The sequence below is a fragment of the Corythoichthys intestinalis genome, chromosome 10 (genome assembly GCF_030265065.1).
Source record: "Corythoichthys intestinalis isolate RoL2023-P3 chromosome 10, ASM3026506v1, whole genome shotgun sequence".
NCBI classification, from domain to species: Eukaryota; Metazoa; Chordata; class Actinopteri; order Syngnathiformes; family Syngnathidae; genus Corythoichthys; species Corythoichthys intestinalis.
The window spans coordinates 50,907,959-50,928,646 of record NC_080404.1 but is presented as its reverse complement, the minus strand read 5'-3'; the positions used below and the strand labels follow the sequence as shown (position 1 = coordinate 50,928,646).

At 39.1% G+C, this 20,688-nt stretch overlaps 1 protein-coding gene across 2 annotated transcripts in view; it reads left to right on the top strand.

The window, feature by feature from the left end:
• The window catches only part of srbd1 (S1 RNA binding domain 1), a 110,904-nt gene that overhangs the window by 87,768 nt on the left and 2,448 nt on the right, over positions 1–20,688 (top strand). For both annotated transcript variants that reach the window (XM_057847676.1, XM_057847675.1), the window contains exons 16-19: positions 5,050–5,156; positions 7,010–7,174; positions 10,102–10,242; positions 17,832–18,016. In XM_057847676.1, the coding sequence (XP_057703659.1) occupies positions 5,050–5,156; positions 7,010–7,174; positions 10,102–10,242; positions 17,832–18,016 (598 nt within the window). The remainder of the gene's footprint in view (positions 1–5,049; positions 5,157–7,009; positions 7,175–10,101; positions 10,243–17,831; positions 18,017–20,688) is intronic.

Genomic DNA, 20,688 nt, shown 5'->3' with positions numbered 1-20,688 from the left:
TTTACCGACATGGTCAAAATTACGTCGGTCATCGTTAAGAATTTCGGTGACGGTAAATTTTCGGTTTACCGCCCTGCCCTAGTACTCGGTCAGCAATATTTAAACTAGAGGTTGACTTATAAGGGATTTTCAAAGGCTGATGCCAATGCCGATTTTTATATAAGAATTCAGACGGTTGCCGATGTCTAAAGCTGATTTTGTAAGGCAATATTTGAGGCCAATTTACTCTTTTTTTTTTTTTTTTTTTCAAAAGCTCGTTGATATTAATAGGCAATTGAACCACTCATACAAATGTCGATCCAGTGGTACCTTGACATATGATCGCATTGACAACCGACGTAATATTTGACTCGTCATTTGTCTCGAAATATGACGACATGCTCGAAATAAAATGATTTATGACAGCGTCGCAATTTCATTTTTTTCCCTCAAGATGGACGCTTTTTATTTCCAATTTCTATTATTATTGTAACATCGGCAAAGAAGTCGCCAGCTTCGTCAGGTTTTTCAATCATTTATCTCTCGTCAAACACACGGTGCATTCAGGAACAGCATGCAAAACACAATTGCAACATTAGAGTACGACTTGTTGCATTATTATAATTACTGTTTCGATTAGTATCTATAATTTTTTTTTTCAATTTGTAATTGGTATTTGTACCAGCAGTATTCATTAAGGATTTAGCATTGTTTTTTGGGGTGTGGAACTAATTAATCGAATTACTAGTATAATGTATTCTTATGGGAAAATCACGCTTGACATACGACCATTTCGACTTACAAACCAGGTCCTGGAACGAATTAAATTCGTATGTATTTGTACCACTGTATTTGAAGATCATCACCCAAACAGTGAACATAAGTTATTCTATTATATCGGCTACATATCGTCTGATATCGGCCATTTTGGAAAATGCCTATATATCAGCCAGTCAATATACGGGATGACCTTTATAGGAAAATGAATCTGATAGTTATCCTATTACCTCAGCTATATATTGGCTGATGGCTGATTTTGAAAAAAGTCCTTATATCGACTGCCCGATGTATCGATCAACCTCTAAACTGTTACAGATCCAGTTAGCGTTGTTTAAGGTAGCTGTGGATGAAAGGTCAATTGTTTTACATTCTCTTTTAACTAATTTTCCTTCTTGTTAGTCATTGATGGCCTTTGATGGTGCAGTTTTCAGTGACACGTTGTGCACAGTTTGTGTCTATGCTTATACAAGTCCTGAAAGGAATCACATACTGCAAGTTTAAGCTGAGTCGGAATATTGGTTACAATTAGTGTTGCTGTACTCATCCATTCAAAGGTTCCATTTAAATATTTTGAGACCAGTTGAACCGACCTTGACTACAGGTGGAGGCCACTTCCGACTTACAATCGCCTTTTCTCGTGTGAAAACATTCTTAACCAGTGTAAAATTGCAGGTGATTTCCTCCCCTTCAAGACTGACTTTCACTCAGCTCCAACCTCTGTGTGTATCCACTCACTCATGCTGAGTCATCAATCATTCATTTTCTCGTTCGTGGGAATGTCGTGTCATTTTAAGGGTTATTTTATCATCTTCACAATGCCTCTGGCTCTTTCTCATTCTTTTTTTTTTTTTTTTTTTTTTTTTTTTTAACTTAAGCCTGGAACACACATAATGGCTGTTACCACCCCCCCCAACACACACTCACCACTCACAAACACAATGCTATACTATCTTATGTTTTACAAGATTATAGTACAAGGTTAAGTTTTGGTTTTATGTGTAAGACTAAATTAGTGGGTCTGAAGAAGGTCGGGACTAGAGCTGAAACGAGTACTTGGGCAACTTGAGTAACTCGAGTTTAAAAACTGATCCGAGTAATTTTATTCACCTCGAGTAATCGTTTCATTTTGACAGCTCTAAGCATCATGTTTTGCCCGGACTACTTTTCTTGTCTTTTTTTTTTTTTTTTTTTTTTTTTTTTTTAAACCTGTCCTGTTCAGCTGTTTGACACGGAGAATGGAAGTCTAAGTGCCCAGATAGTCTGAACAGTTTTAATGTTTCACATTGAAAGTCTGACATACTCCCATTGTGATCACTCAACATACCTTGTTTATTATGACAAAGCAGCGAACAGGAAGGACACAAGAGAAGAAAGAAAAACACAAACTACAACAAGAAATACATTGAACATCTAGACCAATTACTAATATGTTGGTGGTATCGTCAGCTAGACGTATTTCTGGTTGACACCAAGTGGGGAGCCTGTTGACCAGGGAAAGTGGGGGACGGGGGTGGGGGAGTCTATAAGCTAAATGATTGAAAGGGGTAGAGCGTATCCAAATCAGCTCTGTGAACTATAACCCAGTAATCGTGTGAATCCCTTGTGAGTGTAAGCCCGTTGGCAACCAACCCTGCGTCGCCCCATCGCCAATCCCGGCACCGGGACCCCCCACCCGAGCGCGCCCTATCACATCCAGCCACACGCAAGCCCCACCAGGCGCGTGACAGCCACGCAGACGAGCGGAGACGCCACGCAGGTGCCAACCCAGGGCCACGGCCCCCACCCAGCCAGCCCGGGGAGGGAAGGAGGGAGGTACGTAGGGAGGGCGGGCGGGGGCAAGGGGTCAAGCTGCAGCCCATCCGTCCTCCCGCAGCCCAGCAAAGGAGCCATCGTTTTTGTCCAGCTCGGATCTTTTACATCCATTCAAAATTGAGATAATTTGCCGGATGACACGAAATGATATCTGTTGTAAGCATTCATTAATGCTCATGACAGTTGCGTCATAACTATGATTGTCTTATGACAGTCTTAGGGCGCCGCTGCTAAATAGTGTTACCAAATACAATAACTAGCAATTAGGCATGTGCCGGTATGAGATTTTGACGGTACGATAACCGTGACCAAAAATACTGCGGTTTCATGGTATCACGGTATTGCAATTATCGCTCCAAAATGTGTTATTTTGAAATGTATGGGTTAAAAAAGGGGGGGGGGGGGGGTTTCCATTGAACAGGATTTTTTTTTCAGAACATATTTGCAAATTGGAGCATGAATATAATGTTAAAATAAATAAATTCATTAACAAAAAATAACAAATATTTTAGATAAATTAAAATAAATAGAACTTATAGACTATACCCACAGCCACAGCTCAAGTTACTCAAGATCAGAGCAAGAACAAAGTAATCGCTATCAAAAAGTAAAAACACCTCTAAATAAAATTTAACAAAATTTATACTGCATGACTTTTTTTTGGAGGGGGGGGGGGGGCTTAAGTGAAGTTTCGCCATTTCAGCCACTGTGCCAACTCTAGTCTACATGATACATGAATAGCGTCACTTTCACACACAGCAACAAACAGGGTAAGGGGTGAGCGCTGCCGCACCAAGCCACTTTTGGCTGCATTTTTGGCACATGAAAAATAGCGAATACCGTACTACGGTATGACGGAAAATTTTAGTGGTTTTGAAACTGCGACGTTTTCACACCACGGTAAACCGTGAAACTGGTAACCGGCACATGCCTACTAGCAATTAATGGAACACCTGGAACATTAACTGAATAAATAATTAGCACAAAATATAAATTTTGATTGTTATTTATATATGTAGTGCTGTAATGCATGCTAGGAGGCATGTTGAGCGACAATAGTGTTGACAGCAGTTGGTAGCAGAGGTCAACTATCTCCCCCAAATGGCCAAATGAAGCTTCTTGAATCAATAAGGCTTTACAGCTAATTGGTTCAAAGTAGGGCTGCAGCTATCGAATATTTTAGTAGTCGATTAATCGATGGACTCGTTAGTTCGAATAATCGAGTAATCGGATAAGGAACATGAAAAATTAAAATACCTGAGCTGAGCCTCAAACGGTATAATTTTTTTTTTCTAAATGAGGATCCATGTACGACAAAAGAACATTTGGCTAATTTACATAGAAAAAGTCCGCCTGCTTAAATGCTATAAAATGCTAGTTTTTTTTTTACAATGCTCTTAACAAATGGTTCAGACACATATTCCCACAAAAATGGCTAAATATACTTATAAACTAAATTATGAATGCATTAAAAAACATTAGCTCAAACAAAAACTTATGTTGGTCTTAACAGGGAGCAGTTGGATTCAGCCATGTGAAAAGAGGCAGACTGGAGGGCCGTGTATCTACGCCACTTTAATTAAACGAATACTCGAAGCAACTAAATTTGAATATTTTTTTTCTAATCGAATACTCGAGTTAATCGATTAATCGTTGCAGCACTAGTTCAAAGCGTCATGGTGGTTCATTTTGGTCTTCTGACAGTCTTATGTTGCCGCTGTCAAATAGATTGTTACCGGTTGATTTCTTTTGGTGTAAATATCCCATAATTTATAGTCCAGTGCGGCTTATCTCTGAACAAATGTCGTTTTCGTGTCATATTTGGTGTGTGGCGATTTATAGTCAGGTGTACCTTATAGTCCGAAAATTACGGTACTTGTCATTTGTTTATGTACATGCAAGTGTTCATTGTAAGCTTTATCATGTTACATGTCAACTAGGCTCAGTTATATTCAGTCAGTAACACTAATTCAATTCCCAGATAAAAGACCAGCAGTTGCTGAGATATCCGTGTCCACGTCCCTGGATTTTAGCCTCAGGGCCTCTTTGTGCCTCTTACCTCTGTCTTCCTTAATAAGGGAAATATTCCAAGGCATGTTGGATGATATTCCCTAATTGTTGTTGAGCCGGTGGTTGAGGAGTGCGCTGAGAGGAGGGGTTCATTGAGAAGATCTTTTTCCATGGCCAAGCTAAACTTCAACTGTCTTTAAAACCTCTGTGTGTTCTTTTTATCTGTCAGTAACCTCTCTTCTTACTGTTGTTGTCAGTCAAATGTCACTCGGTGTGTCAGGATTTGTTTTGGCTTTGTTGCCGTTAATCTCTTTTTCAGGATGAAATTGAATAATCTTCTCACGGGACCTCATGCTTAAAAGTTTCAGATGCGTGTCAGAAATGGGTTATGAAAACGAGTGTTTTGGATTACTGTAATCCTAATGAGTACATAAATGGTAACATTATGTATTTTGTGTGTGTTTTCAGCATGACGTTTCATCCACAGTTCTTAAAGCAGCACTTGATGGAGTGGTGCAGGAGTGTGTGAGCTTCGTCGGGGTTGACATTAATATCTGCTCCGAGACTTTAATGAGGTAAATGGACACAGCAAAAATATAAGTCCTACAGATACCTATAGAAAACTACGATCCGGAGCATTGGCACGTGCGGTTCACCGTACAAAACAAACAGCGTGAAACAAGCTAGCAGGCATCAGGTCATTTGTTTACCTGTCTGCGCAGCCAAAAACTGAGCAACACACGCATACATACAAACTCTCCTAGACGTGTTGATGACTGAGGTATTATGCGGAGTGTTGACACAGCAGCACTGTGACAGAGGTTGAGTCACAGAGCTCAAAATCGCCACTTTTACTGCTTGGACAAATCCATTCTAAATTGGTTTGTGTGCTTCATACAGTGGAGAAAATAAGTATTTAGTCAACCACCAATTATGCAAGTTCTCCCACTTGAAAAGATTAAAGAGGCCTGTAATTGTCAACATGGGTAAACCTCAACCATGAGAGACAGAATATAAAGAAAAAAAAAAAAAAAAAAATCACATTGTTTGATTTTTAAAGAATTTATTTCCAAATTAGACTGGAAAATAAGTATTTGGTCACCTACAAACAAGCAAGATTTCTGGCTGTCAAAGAAGTCTAACTTCTTCTAACAAGGTCTAACGAGGCTCCACTCGTTACCTGTATTAATGGCACCTGTTTTAACTCATTATCGGACACCTGTCCACAACTTCAGTCAGTCACACTCCAAACTCCACGATGGCCAAGACCAAAGAGCTGTCGAAGGACACCAGAGACAAAATTGTAGACCTGCACCAGGCTAGGAAGACTGAATCTGCAATAGGTAAAACGCTTGGTGTAAAGAAATCAACTGTGGGAGCAATTATTAGAAAATGGAAGACATACAAGACCACTGATAATCTCCCTCGATCTGGGGCTCCATGGAAGATCTCACCCCGTGGCGTCAAAATGATAACAAGAACGGTGAGCAAAAATCCCAGAACCACATGGGGGGACCTAGTGAATGACCTACAGAGAGCTGGGACCACAGTAACAAAAGCTACTATCAGTAACACAATGCACCGCCAGGGACTCAAATCCTGCACTGCCAGATGTGTCCCCCTGCTGAAGAAAGTACACGTCCAGGCCCGTCTGCGGTTCACTAGAGAGCATTTAGATGATCCAAAAGAGGACTGGGAGAATGTGTTAGGGTCCGATGAAACCAAAATAGAATTTTTTGGTAGAAACCTTGGTTCCCGTGTTTGGAGGAAAAAGAATATTGAATTGCACCATACCCACTGTGAAGCATGGGGGTGGAAACATCATGCTTTAGGGCTGGTTTTCTGCAAAGGGACCAGGACGACAGATCTGTCTAAAGGAAAGAATGAATGGGGCCATGTATCGAAAGATTTTGAGTGAAAATCTCCTTCCATCAGCAAGGGCATTGAAGATGAGACGTGGCTGGGTCTTTCAGCATGACAATGATCCCAAACACACAGCTAGGGAAACAAAGGAGTTGCTTCGTAAGAAGCATTTCAAGGTCCTGGAGTAGCCAAGCCAGTCTCCAGATCTCAAGCCCATAGAAAATCTGTAGAGGGAGTTGAAAGTCCTGTTGCCCAACGACAGCCCCAAATAATCACTGCTCTAGAGGAGATCTGCATGGAGGAATGGGCCAAAATACCAGCAATGAGTTGCAAATAAATTCTTTTTTTTTTTAATCAAACAATGTGATTTTCTGGGGTTTTTTTTCACATTCTGTCTCTCATGGTTGAGGTATACCCATGTTGACAATGACAGTTCTCTGTAATATTTTCAAGTGGGAGAACTTTCACAATTAGTGGTTGACTAAATGCTTATTTGCCCCACTCTATGTGTTACCTCTGCTAGATCAGAATGAAATGCTAATATCTTTTTGGTGTTGTGTCTTAGGCACGTTGCAGGCTTAAATACGGCCAGGGCACGAAATATTGCGGAATGGAGGGAGCAGAATGGTCCCTTTTTCAACAGGGAACAACTCAAGCTGGTCAAAGGCATGGGACCAAAGAGCTACCAGCAGTGTGCTGGCTTCATTAGAATCAACCAAAGTGTCCACAGGTATAGTTTACTAAAGGTGGAATACTCATGCTTCATTGTAAAAGTTTTTTACTAATTTTGTCTAGCGTCAGCAGTCCACTGGTAAGTTAATATGATACATGTTAGGGCCAGAGCACCAACTAGCGCAAGAGCCCTGTTGTAATGCAAAGGATTATTTTTTTCTTCTTCAAGCCAAATGGAAATGGATAATTTGGAGGCCTTTACATGCTAGATACCCAACTCACCAAAATTTGCACATACATGAGGCTTGGCGTACATTTAGATAATTTTGCATCCTTGCGAAAAAACTGCGGCTCAGTGGAACCCCCTTGAAATTTTCAAAAAGGTCTCTCCTACTAGGTTTTTTCAACATAGAGTGATGAAATTTGGGAGTCGATACCTTGTGCAAAATTGCTCCTAAAAGTGTATTGCACCCATATTACAAACCCAACAGAAAATCGAGTATTTTGGATTTAATGTGAAATTTATTTCAAACTACAGGGTGCATATCTGAGACATTGGAACCTAGGGAGTTAGTTGGATTGTCTTTAAAATTGGTGAGACTGTTCATGAGCCATATGAGATCTAAAGTTATGAAAATGGTGAGTTTCATTCACAGGCCTGACCTGGGCAGGGTGCTAAAGACGGTCATTTTTTGGCAACATGCTAAATTCAGTAAATGACTCATAACTCCCTGATACAAGGTTCAGTCTTTTTCATATATGGCATGTAAGAGGAGTATCCCAGCCTGAACATGACTGCATTGAAATAGTACCCATTAGGCCTTGTTCCCCTTGCTGGAAACAGGAAACACCCTTTTTTACAAGACAGGCTCCTTCTCCAAAGGAGGAAAAAAAAAATCAATTGACCTCAAAACTGCATCAGGGTATCAATTAGGAGATTAATTTGGTTTTGAAGTAGTGCGTGGCTGCATAGCTCAGTAGTGCCTCCTTTTTTTGTAGGACCCTCTTCAATAGGGGGTTTTCCTCCTAAGTGTGTGAATGTGTTTCTCATAAAAAGAGGCGAGTTTCGAGCACGTTAGGTTCTTATGAGGTGATGAGAGGGGGGAGATCTGCTACCACCCTGACCTGCATGCCGTCAGACGTGCGTGATGCAGAGTTGCGCCAGACTGCGAGGGCCCGTTCAGTTGTGCTTGTAGGCCTAGTTTTATTGTTGTTGCATCTTCTAACCCAGGACAAGTAGTTAGCATGTCGGTCTTAAAGTTCTTTTAAAGTTGTGTTTCTTAATCTTGTGCTAACTGTGTAGGATTTTATGTTCGCCAAGTGATTTTGTTGGCATTTCTAGAACATGCATGTTCATTTCAGTGAAGGTTTGTCCATAAGTGTGATTTTGAATGCTTGTATGCCTCTGTGTGCCCAGTAAATTGCTAGCAACTAGTCCAGGGTGTTTACCTGCCTATTGTTTTGCCCAAAGTCAGCCCTTCCTGACCCATGACCTTAATGTGGACAAATGCTTTAGAAAATGGATGGACATCCCAAATAGTGTTTTTTTTTTTTTTTTTTTTAAATCCAAAGGTGTAGTGAAAGGTACATGAACACAACACAGAATACAAGTTTTAACAATATTAATAATATGAAGATAAATACAATATTTACTGGACTACATGTGCTATACCCAGTGAGGAACATGAGCACCTGCTTAATCTTTTCCAGTCAGTGCTACATTCCAATTTTACCACCCTTAAGCCTGAGTTATACTCCCGCGTTGCGGTGACGGCGCAGCGACTACGGCGTCATTCGACATTCGATAGTTCTGCGGTGAGGGAACGCGTTGCTCTGTAATTCACCACCAAGCCACTAGAGGGATGTCGCGTTATGTTTGTACGGTTTTGGGGCATGCTGTTTGACTTCCGCTAGTCGGAGAAAAAATAAACAATGCAAGATGGAACTCTTGAAAGTAAATATTCTGCTCATCAACACTGAATAAATATTGAACATAGTATGTTGAGGGGCAGGCGACGCAGAAGACTGTTTCGAGGCGGTCTGGCCAACTTTTGATGCCGCACAGAGAGTTTTAGACTCGGGTGGAGAGAGCTAGCTGTGGCGGCTAGCTTCAAACTGGCGTCGAGCACTGCGTTCAAGGTCTGCAAAGCCCTCCTGCCCGATTTGTTTGCCGTGTCCTACAACCAGCCAGTGGGAAGCCATAGCAGATTTCTGGCGTCTATGGAACTTCCCAAACTGCGTTGGAAGTCTTGATTTTGACGTTATCATAAAAAGCACCGAGGCACTCTCAATCAGTGATGATGTATCGTGTGTGAACTGTCTGTTATTGAAAATTAAAGATCAAAACAACTCTTTTGACACCAAATCTATGCTTTATTCTTCATATACTTAAAGTGTGACACGTAAATAAGTCACAGACTCACAGCAAACATATGTACACAATAAATGATGAAGTGCACCAACCAAAAATACGACATAAAGTGATAAAAAGTTGGCAGTTTTGGCCGACTGGGTCACCGCTTCGTGTGGCCACTCGATTTCGAACACACGTCTCGGTGGTTCTTCCATTTTTTTCTTTTTTTTCAATCGCCGACCTTGCCATTTGGCAATCACAATCATGTTTTGACGAGACTTGCTCTTCGATGATACTCCCGTCGGCTTGGTCCATTTTTGCGTGTACAAAATAATGTTTAATTCTATTCTACAATGGCGGTGATTTTGCACTAAACCGGAAACAACAGTCTGAGCGGACCAATCACAGTCTGTTTTCGCCACGTCATACACGTCTACGCGACGCGAAGGTTAGAAAATTCGAGAGGCGCGCGTCAGGCTACAGCGCAGGGTCCTAACTCGGGTCTTCCTTGACGCCGCAGGTCTGACGCGGAAGTATAACTCGGCCTTTAGATCTGAACTTATAAGGTTCTCCACTCCAATGGTATGTGTGTGGTTCCTAATTGGATTTCATGCATTATTACATCACTGTAGCACCAAGGATACTCCTCCAGCAGTACCACCTAAACCAGCTGCCAAGAAGGTCAAAGGAAAGTCCAGCGCTGTCATACCAACACATTTCAACCCTTTGGACCAGACCTGCATCCACCCAGAGTCCTACGATGTGGCACAGAGGTACATCATGCACACTCAATAACACACTCATTCATTTCAACTGTGGAAATCTTCCCACGGGCTAAAAGATGTTCGGGCTAAGATGCGAATGGCTTCTCATATGGTGTTGGTTATTCTTTTGTGAGGATTCTTGGTTTGGATTTTCAAAGTAGATGTGTTGTCTTTGTCTTCTACTTTATGTGAGTGCCCTTGTTAGAGAAATAATTGTTAGCAGGGCTGATGCCTATATCCAAAGTACATTAAACAACGTGTTTCATGTTGTGTGTCTGTGTTATGTGTGTGTATGCCCGTGCATGTGAGCATTTGGGAGCCCATTCAGCTACAGCTGTAGTCACTCAACTGTGTTTAGTCTACATGCATTCTGACAAGAGAGGTTCCGATGTGTCTTTTTAATTGCCTCAGTACTAGGTGGCTCTGTGTTTGTGAACATTTACTTACTCTAGTGCAACTCATGGTAGTTTGTTCTAGGATTAATACAGGTACCTCACCACTTGGTCTTTGTTAATGTTGAACACGTCAGTTTCAGATAACGGATCAAGATGCATCTATGCACTATTAAAAAATATTGTGTATTTACCATTTTCTCACCAATAAATAATCATGCTTTGTCAAATAATATGTTGGAATACATTTAACTGAAAACAAATGAAGCAATAGCACTGTAATTGAGAAATGAAACGAAAAGTCAAGCTGAAGGACAGCTTGTGCAGAACTAGTAAGGCGAGTAACTCCTTGGTATGTAAAAATGGAGGCAGACATCGTAAAGTGTCCGTAATGGATCGGCCCGAAAATTTATGCTCAAAAAATGTTGTCTGCTTCCTGGAAAGATTGGCTTTCATTGATGTTTTTCTACATTGTTTTAAATTACAAAAAATATATTCTTCTTTATTTATTTATCTACAGTGGTACCTCTACTTAAGATATTAATTAGTTTTGGAAGTATTCTTGAAAATTTTGTAAGTAGAGACACGTTTTCCATCTAAATGCCCTAATCCGTTTTAAATCTCCCATTCTGACATAAATCTTTTTTAATGCATAAAAATGCATCAAACCATGTATCAAATACATTGTTACATTTATGGCTGTCACAAACGACTACTTTTCTCCTGATTAGTCAGCAGACTTTTAAAAAAATATTTTTTTTTTAATAACTAATCTAGCAGTTGAGTTTTGTTGATGCTTATTAATTCACGAAAACATTTTGGAACACCTAAATTCTTTATTAAAGTACAAAAAAACACCTAAATAACAATAATAAATTCCAAATAAACAATCAGGTCAAATGCTGATAGCATTAACTAATGCCAAAGAACGAAATGTATAAAGAGATTCAGAACACTGTGACTTCACCTTTCCAACATGATTTAAAACAATTCTTAAAAAAAAAACTACATTTTAAAAATAGGGCTGTCAAAATGATCGCGTTAACGGGCGGTAATTAATTTTTTTAAATTAATCATGTTAAAATATTTGACGCAATTAACGCACATACCCCGCTCAAACATTAAAATGACAGCACAGTGAAATGTGTACTTGTTGTGTTTTTTGGAGTTTTGTCGCCCTCTGCTGGCGCTTGGGTGCGACTGATTTTATAGGCTTCAGCACCCATGAGCATTGTGTAAGTAATTATTGGCATCAACAATGGCGGGCAACTAGTTTATTTTTTGATTGAAAATTTTACAAATTTTATTCAAACGAAAACATTAAGAGGGGTTTTAATATAAAATTTCTATAACTTGTACTAACATTTATCTTTTAAGAACTACAAGTCTTTCTATCCATGGATCGCTTTAACAGAATGTTCATAATGGTAATGCCATCTTGTTGATTTATTGTTATAATAAACAAATACAGTACTTATGTACCGTATGTTGAATGTATATATCCATCTTGTCTCATCTTTCCATTCCAACAATAATTTACAGAGTAATATGGCATATTTTATAGATGGTTTGAATTGCGATTAATTACGATTAATTAATTTTTAAGCTGTGATTAACTCAATTAAAAATTTTAATCGTTTGACACCCCTATTTAAAAATATTTAGCATTAATATTATAGTATACTGCTATATGTATATACATAATACGTTGAAATGTAAAGTAAGTAAGATTAGTGCTGTCATGGACTAAAGTAAGCAGGTCAGTGTTACCTTTTTTAAAAAAATCACACAAGGTGGATATGTCATTCAAGAAAAAAAGAAAGAATAGAAAAGACAGTTTAAGATGACGCTCGCCACGCTAAATGCTAATGCTAGTGAGAATGCGAATGCTATGCTAACGCTCCGAGCCACCTAGCATCGAGTTTGTAACGGCGTCACAACCCCCTTCCCTCCTCCCCTTCCAGCTCTGCACCCTCCATGTCTCTCAGACATCTCTCGCGTCATTCAAGTTACCAAATTGCAGTAAAGCAAACCTTTACATCTTCAGTAATGGTAAAGGCGTTGCAAAGATGGGAAAAGTAATTAATTAGATTACTCACTACTGACAAAAATAATGCTGTTATATTCTAACGCCGTTATAAACAACACTGCTTATCTGGACTTACGATCTGCCAGCTTGTTGTCTCCTGTCGTCTTCCAAAATTACAACTGGGTGATGTTGCTTCAAGTGTTCATTCACGGCCGAAGTCCTGCCGTGGTATGCAATTGCAAGCTTTGCATTGACGAGACCACACACACAGTGTACCCTCATTTGTTTCGTTGAAATCCATGCTTTGGCCACTCTGGTGCGCTTTTTTGCCTTTGTGTTGCTTTCCCCGCTTGTGCTCCGCCATTTTCAACGTTCCAGGCATATATTTTATTCCACCCTTAATTCACCGTCGATGGGATGATGTGCTCCATGACGCATTTACGGCATCTATAACGTTGACTAGTCGGGACAGCTCGAGTTACATTTAGATTATTGCACAAATAAACATAAAATCAAGAGTTATCCACAATATAAAACCAAGAATAGAGTAAAGAAAAAAGTTAATACACTCATCTAAAGCTGTCGAAACACGAGGGGCGAATAAAGAGGACGTTAGGACACACACATTCATATACAGTAGAGGTCCCTCTTAGCCAATTGGATGCCAGGAATGCTAGGCAATAGCCAATTGCAGAGCAGCTATAAGTATGTTACGTTCAGTAAACTCTGGGAGGTGCGAGTACCAGCCATACTGTATTTTTGCCTTTTGTTTCCTGAAATTTCTTTCTTAACATGAGGCAATATTTTCCCGTTGAGGTGTCTTAACCTGAAAATTCTGTATGTAAAGATGTTCTTAAGTAGAGGTGCGGTGTGTTTATTTTTGTTTTTTAATTACAAGATCATTTCTGTTGTAATGTATTACATCCAAAACTTCCCTTTTCCTTTAATTCATCGAGACTTGGTGAACCCAACTACCTGACTTGTTAGTTGCTGCTTTTGTGATGTTTTTTAAATTTTAGTTTTCTAGTTTTCTTCGAAGATCTTTTTTTTTTTAATTGTCCTCCCTTGATTAAAAACAAGAACACTTAAAAATTCAGGAAATGCTAATTGACTATTATTCAGTTACTGCTTTGTTATTGACATTAAAATAGGCAGGAACTTTGATCATTTTTATCCCAAAAACTTAGCTACAAGTAAAGATATGCCGATCGATTGGGTCCGATCACGTCATTTTCAAAGTGGGTGGCGTGGCTCAGTGGTAGAGTAGTTGTCCCCCAACACAGAGGTTGTGGGTTCAATTCTCCGCCCTGATGAACTCGCCTAAGTGTCCTTGAGCAAGATACTGAACCCCACGTTGCTCCTGGTGCTGCATCACCAGTAGGTGGATGGCGAGATAGTGTAAAGCGCTTTGAGCGCCTTGAAAGGTGGAAAAGCGCTATATAACACCATTTACCAAAATATCGGACATCCTTTTTTTTTAATATATAAATATATTTTATTTAAATCGCTTTCTAATTGTATTTAACGTTACAGACAAAATGTCTTACACCCATCCAGAGTACTTTTGGCATAAAGTAGGGCTATCAAATTTATTGCGTTAACGGCGGTAATAATCACGTTGAATAATTAACGCTTGCGCTGCACAACCCACTCATGCATTGTCGTGTTCAATCTATAAAGGCGCCGTTTTACCTATATATAAAGCTAAAAGGCAGCGTATAACAAGTAGAGAGAATTTTGACAGCCTTTAGAGCCTTTTTTTATTTGGCTAAAGCCTTTTGCAATCTCTCTCTCAGCAATTACTAATATCGTGAGAGGCAATGTGGGGAAGAAAAGTAGTAGTTGATCATTTTCTTAACACCCTATGTTCTTTCCCAACGCAGAAAAGATATATCAATTGGTGCCCCTACGCACAGTCATGGTTGCACTTCCCATCATGCATTTGGGAAGAACAGTTAGATAGGTGCAGTATCAATTACTGAAAGCTCGACAAATACACTAGATGGCAATATTTAGTCACAATATACAAAGTCACATTTATCCTTTAAGAATCACAAGTCTCTCTATCCGTGGATCCCTCTCTCAGAAAGAATGTTAATACTGTAAATGTCATCTTAAGGATTTATTGTCATAATAAACAAATACAGTACTTATGTGCTGTATGTTGAATGTATATATTCGTCTGAGTTTTATTCATTTTTTTCTTAATGCATTGCCAAAATGTATATGATTGGGAAAAATTATCGGGAATGATTGGAATTGAATCGGGAGCAAAAAAAAAAGCAATCGGATCGGGAAATATCGGGATCGGCAGATACTCAAACCAAAACGATCGGATCGGGAGCAAAAAAACATGATCGGAACAATCCTAGCTACAAGTGTTTTGAGTTACAAACGGGAAGAACTCAAACTTGTCAAGGAACAACTTTTACTGCATTGTTTTTCAGGCAGGAAGTAGGTGTTTGAAGTAGGTGTTAATTTGTCTTAATGGTCACAAATGGCCCCCAATGGATTACATAGTTTGCGTGGTGGCATAAGAATCTGCTCAGACATCTCCAAATACAATACAGTATATAAAAATGACAGGGAGAGAGGATTGACAGAAGAATGCAATGTGTGTTTCTGTGTGAGGTGTGCAATGAATATCTCGTTCATCACATTAGAGAAACTGGATCCTCCATTATTGCACACAGCCCACACATCCCCCCACCTCCTGGTAACCATATGCAACACATACACAGGCATGAACACGGAAGCACACGCATTACACTGTCTAGCTTCCTTAAAACCCACATTTTCACACAAAATTATTTTAGCTGAGATCTGCTTGCCTATTTAGCTATTATTACCTATTAGCTATTTGCCTGCAAATATTAAATAAGAATGTTTTAAATCATTTTCATTAAAAAAAAAAAGTGTGTGAAGATGTAAATAAAAAAAAAATCATTGCCTCCTGACTGGGCCTCACAGCTGTCTTGCACATATTTGTACACAAGCCGTGTCCCCTTACATCCGCACTGTCCCCACCTCTGCCAAACAAGCATTTCTGAACAACATTTTCTATGAATCAATGTTATGTGTGTGTGCCCACCTGTTCAGTCCATCACTGTTGCAAGTGGGTGGGACAGCTGGGGGGGGAGTCTGCTTGGCGTCAGGCTCCCAGCAAGCGACATCCATCACAGACACCACCCAGCTGGTGCATGAACACAAGCTAATGCATTCACATCCATCACCAGCTGTGGAAAGGTTGTACTGTAAATAATATATGCACGTTACACACACACTTTTTTCCATAACTTTTATTTGCCACTCTTGGTTTCTTTCATGCATGCTCATTTTGAGTTGGTGCTAAATAGGTCAATAGGTTTGGGTTAGGTTTTAATGGGTGTCAACTAGGCTTGCACAATATTGAGGGGCCGTTTACATGGTGACTCTCCGAGAAGACGTAAAATTTCATGCTTGCGTTTATATGGTTCCGTCTCCATTCTAACAATGTCACAATTCCGCACGAAAACGATGTAGTATTCATGCCAGGCCTTAGGAGGCAGTGCAGATTTACAAGGCGACAGCGAATGATGCACTTTGACCTCCTCAGCCCGGAAGACAACATGCCTGCCCACTCCAAGCAATGGCATTTTCTTTTGTTCAAAAAGGCACCAAAATGAAAACATTCAACATCATAAAAACAGTAAATTAAAGCCGAAGTTCCGCCATATTTGCTGTTTTTAATGTTTAGTAGCACCGCAGCGCACGCCCAATGTGACTTGTACAAGTTTTGACGTTATCGGCGCGGTCCTCCACCGCGGGAGCTTTTGATATGCAGGAGGAGCAAGCGCCCCTCAAGCCCCCACAATCAAATTCTTTCACTTTGGAGGCAGGATTCCAAGGTTTGCGTCTTTGCCTTCTGTCTTTGTCGACACCATACGAACTGGAGGCCACTCAGCAACACAGTCATTGCGTTTTCATGCCGCACTCGCCATGTAAACTGCCCCTGAGTTTGAACATCGCCATCGCAATGTGCGCATGCGCAATACTCACATTGCAGGACGTGAAATTGTTTTTGGTTTTTTTTTAACGTGTAAACTTTTGTCTTACTTCATAAAAGCCGCAAGGGGTCAGATCCTGAAGGACTTTTATATACAGCAAGCCTGAATTACAGCATTATATAAATTAAGGATGTCCTTGATCTGATCATGTGATCGGTAATCGGGCCGGTCAAGCCCTTTTTCAGAGGATCGGAATCCGGTGAAAAGGATCGGGTTTTTAATTTTAAAAATGTATTCATGTTTTTCCTGCTTGGTGCTTGTACAGCGCCACAGCCTCTCACCCTCCTCCTGCTAGGCAGTGCAACCAAACTGTTTTTCTTGGTCACCAGTGCAGCTGGCGTTTGGTACTTAACGTTAACGATGACTGACAGGTTTGTAGTTTTGATCTGGCCAGAGAAACCTCGGTAGCTCTACGAACAAAGGCACAAATGTGTTAATCATAAACTTGCGGCCCAGTCTGAAGTGTGCTGTGTTAACTCATTGATTGTGTGAGAGGCTGTTCTCGGCAGCGTGAGCCTGAAAGCGTGAGTGAATTTGAGTGGACTCACTCAATAAACCATTTAATAAAGACAAGCATTTTTCTACCTTATTCTTCCCATGTCTGTGTTTTTCACAGAATGTTTATAGGAATACTTTGAAGTTGTTACGTTTATCATTATTAAACTATTCACTGGGGCATCACAATAAAATTAGCCATAATATGTTAAGTCACTGACCGCATATATCAGTTTGATATCGGTATCTGATTTTTGGAGTTGGTTAATATCGGGATATCGGCCATTGGTTAAAAAGTCATTAACAGACTGTTTTGTGTGTGTGAAATCTGCAGTTGGGCATGGGCATTAAAAAGCAGAAATTAGATTTGCTGATGCGTGTTAGAAACCCTGCATTCATTTAGTATTTGGTTTTGCACTAGTATATGGCGGATGAAACGTGAAAGTGTTTATATAAGATTTTTTTGTTTTTTTTTTATAAATAAAATCTGCATATACTGTATTTTTCTGTTTTTAATGTTCATGCAAAATGTTGGGCTTTCTATATATAAGCAGCACTACTGAAATTGGTCGTGATGTTACTCTTCTCATACTTGCCCAGCACATCTAATGAATTAAATGTGATCCTCATCCCCAGGTTTCTTTCCCTCATTGGCGAAAATGCTAGCGAAATTGGAAGCAAGCATCTCAAACAAAGTGTGAACCAGAAAGTTTCCAGCAGCGGTGTTGACGAGCTATCCAAAAATATAGGCACCACTCCAGAGACCCTCAGGCTTATCATTGACGGGCTCACCCAACCTCCCGGCTTTGACATACGGCAAGGTTTGTATGTGTCAATCACACAGACATCGTGAGGTGGTCTTACAAAAATTTTTTAGTTTCAATTAGGGATGTCCCAATCCGATCGGGCCATTTTTCAGAAGATCGGAATCAGGTGTTCAAAAACAAAAACAAAAAAACAACAACAACAACAAATATATATAGTGGGGAGAACAAGTATTTGATACACTGCCAATGGGTTTTCCCATTGGCAGTGTATCAAATACTTGTTCTCCCCACTGTATATATCTATATGTATGTACACAGTATATAATATATACACATATATATACAGTATACATATATTTTAGGGCTGTCAAACAATTAAAATTTTCAATCGAGTTAATCGCAGCTTAAAAATTTATTAATCGTAATTAATCACAATTCAAACCATCTCTAAAATATGCCATAGTTTTCTGTAAATTATTGTTGGAATGCAGAGATAAGACACAAGACGGATATATACATTCAACATACTGTACATAAGTACTGTATTTGGTTATGATAACAATAAATCAACAAGATAGCATTAACATTATTAACATTCTGTTAAAGACCATGGATAGAAAGACTTGTATTTCTTAAAAGATAAATGTTAGTACAAGTTATAGAAGTTTTATATTGAAACCCCTCTTAATGTTTTCGTTTTAATAAAATTTGTAAAATGTTCAATCAAAAAATAAACTAGTAGCTCGCCATTGTTGATGTCAATAATTACACAATGCTCATGGTGCTGAAACCCATAAAATCAGTCGCACCCAAGCGCCAGTAGAGGGCGACAAAACACCAAAAAACACAAGTAACAAGTGGACATGACACTGTGCTGTCATTTTAATCTGTTTGAGCGGGGCATGTGCGTTAAATGTGACAAATATTTTAACTAGGGCTGTCAAAATTATCGCGTTAACGCGCGGTAATTAATTTTTTAAATTAATCACGTTAAAATATTTGACGCAATTAACGCACATGTCCCGCTCAGACAGTATTCCGCCTTTTGGTAAGTTTTGCAGCAAGGTTTTTTGTGCTGTCTAACAGCGAACTCTTGTGGTCGCTTTGCGACATGGTTTATTGCTTTCTTGCCAGTTCAATATGGCTGCAAGACGTCTCGGGCTGACGCCTACGTTGTAATGTTGTGCTTATATGATCCTTGGACAAGATTTGTCCGTAAATATGGTTGTTGTAAAGAATGTACATATTATGTTAGTAAGCGAAATGTTATATTTTTGTATGAGACGCTTTTTGTTTATGTTTAGTGAACCTGTATAGTGTGCTAAGCTAACGTTGTTGCTAATGCAAGGCTTGTGTACTTTTTTTTTGTAGTTTCACTACGGTCTAAAGAGGACAGTGGTTTGAGGCCATTTTATTAATAAATCAGATGAAAAAGGAAGAAGTCTGATTGTTAAGGCGTCGTTCACTAGCTGTCTAGCTTTGGAAAAAGTAGACGCTTCGGAGTGAGGACAGCGTAGACAGATTTAAATGACAGTAGAGTGAAATGCCCACTACAGTCCTAATGCACTTGAATATATATATCCATCTTGTGTCTTATCTTTCCATTCCAACAAATTATTTTACAGAATATATATATAATTTACAGAAAAATATGGCATATTTTATAGATGGTTGGAATTGCGATTAATTACGATTAATTCATTTTTAAGCTGTAATTAACTCGATTAAAATTTTTAAATGTCTGACAGCCCTAATTTTAAAGTGATTAATTAAAAAAATTAATTACCGCCCGTTAACGCGATAATTTTGACAGCCCTAATATATTTGTTTTTCTGCTTCACTCTTCCTCCTGCCGCTTTTCTTGGTCAGCAGGCAGCTGGAGTTAGCTACTTGGTCAACAATGATTGACAGGTTTTTAGCTTTGGCCTGGCAATTGAAAGCTCTGTAGCTCTACGATCAAAGGCACAAATGTGTTAATCATCGTTTAGTCAGTATTTGTTGTCTAGAAGCTGTTCTCGGCAACGTGAGTAAATTTGAGTGGACTCACTCCTATGATTGTTTATGGAGAGTGATTAAAAGTATAGCGTTAGTGATGCACTGAAAAATGTGGGTGTGCCTACATTTTTTGCTGGTGCACCTTAAGAAAATAGTTAGGCGCACCAGTGCAACCAATGCAAAGTGTGTGGAGCCTTGGCAATCTATAGCGGAATGTTGATTTTTTCCAATATTATTCAGACCTAATTTATATATGTATTTTTTTTTTTTTACTTTTTAAGGGCTGAATAGTAACAAAATATTCCAGAAATACAATGGCATTGCCGAAAGATTAAAAAAATTTAAAAAAAAAAAAAAAAAAAGTTTTAAACTTTACAGGTTGTCTCCGAGTTACGACGTACCTGACCATGGTATATATGTACGTAACCCTTTTAATATATATATGTAAATATATACAGTCTGTGAAAAAATTAGGACACCCTATGGAAGCCTGTGATTTTTCCAACATATTTGGTGATATGGATATTTAATATCAATTTTAAAAATCTTGAGGGATTCAAGTAATAGAACTAAGCAATTAAAACTGAAAAAAAGTTTTTTTTTATTTTATGTTTTTTTTAAATAACTTTCTGTAATTTAAATAAATGCAATTTCTGTTGAGGAATAAATTAGAAAACCCCCACATTCAATCCCACTTAAAACAGCTAAAATCACACACAGGTGTATCACAT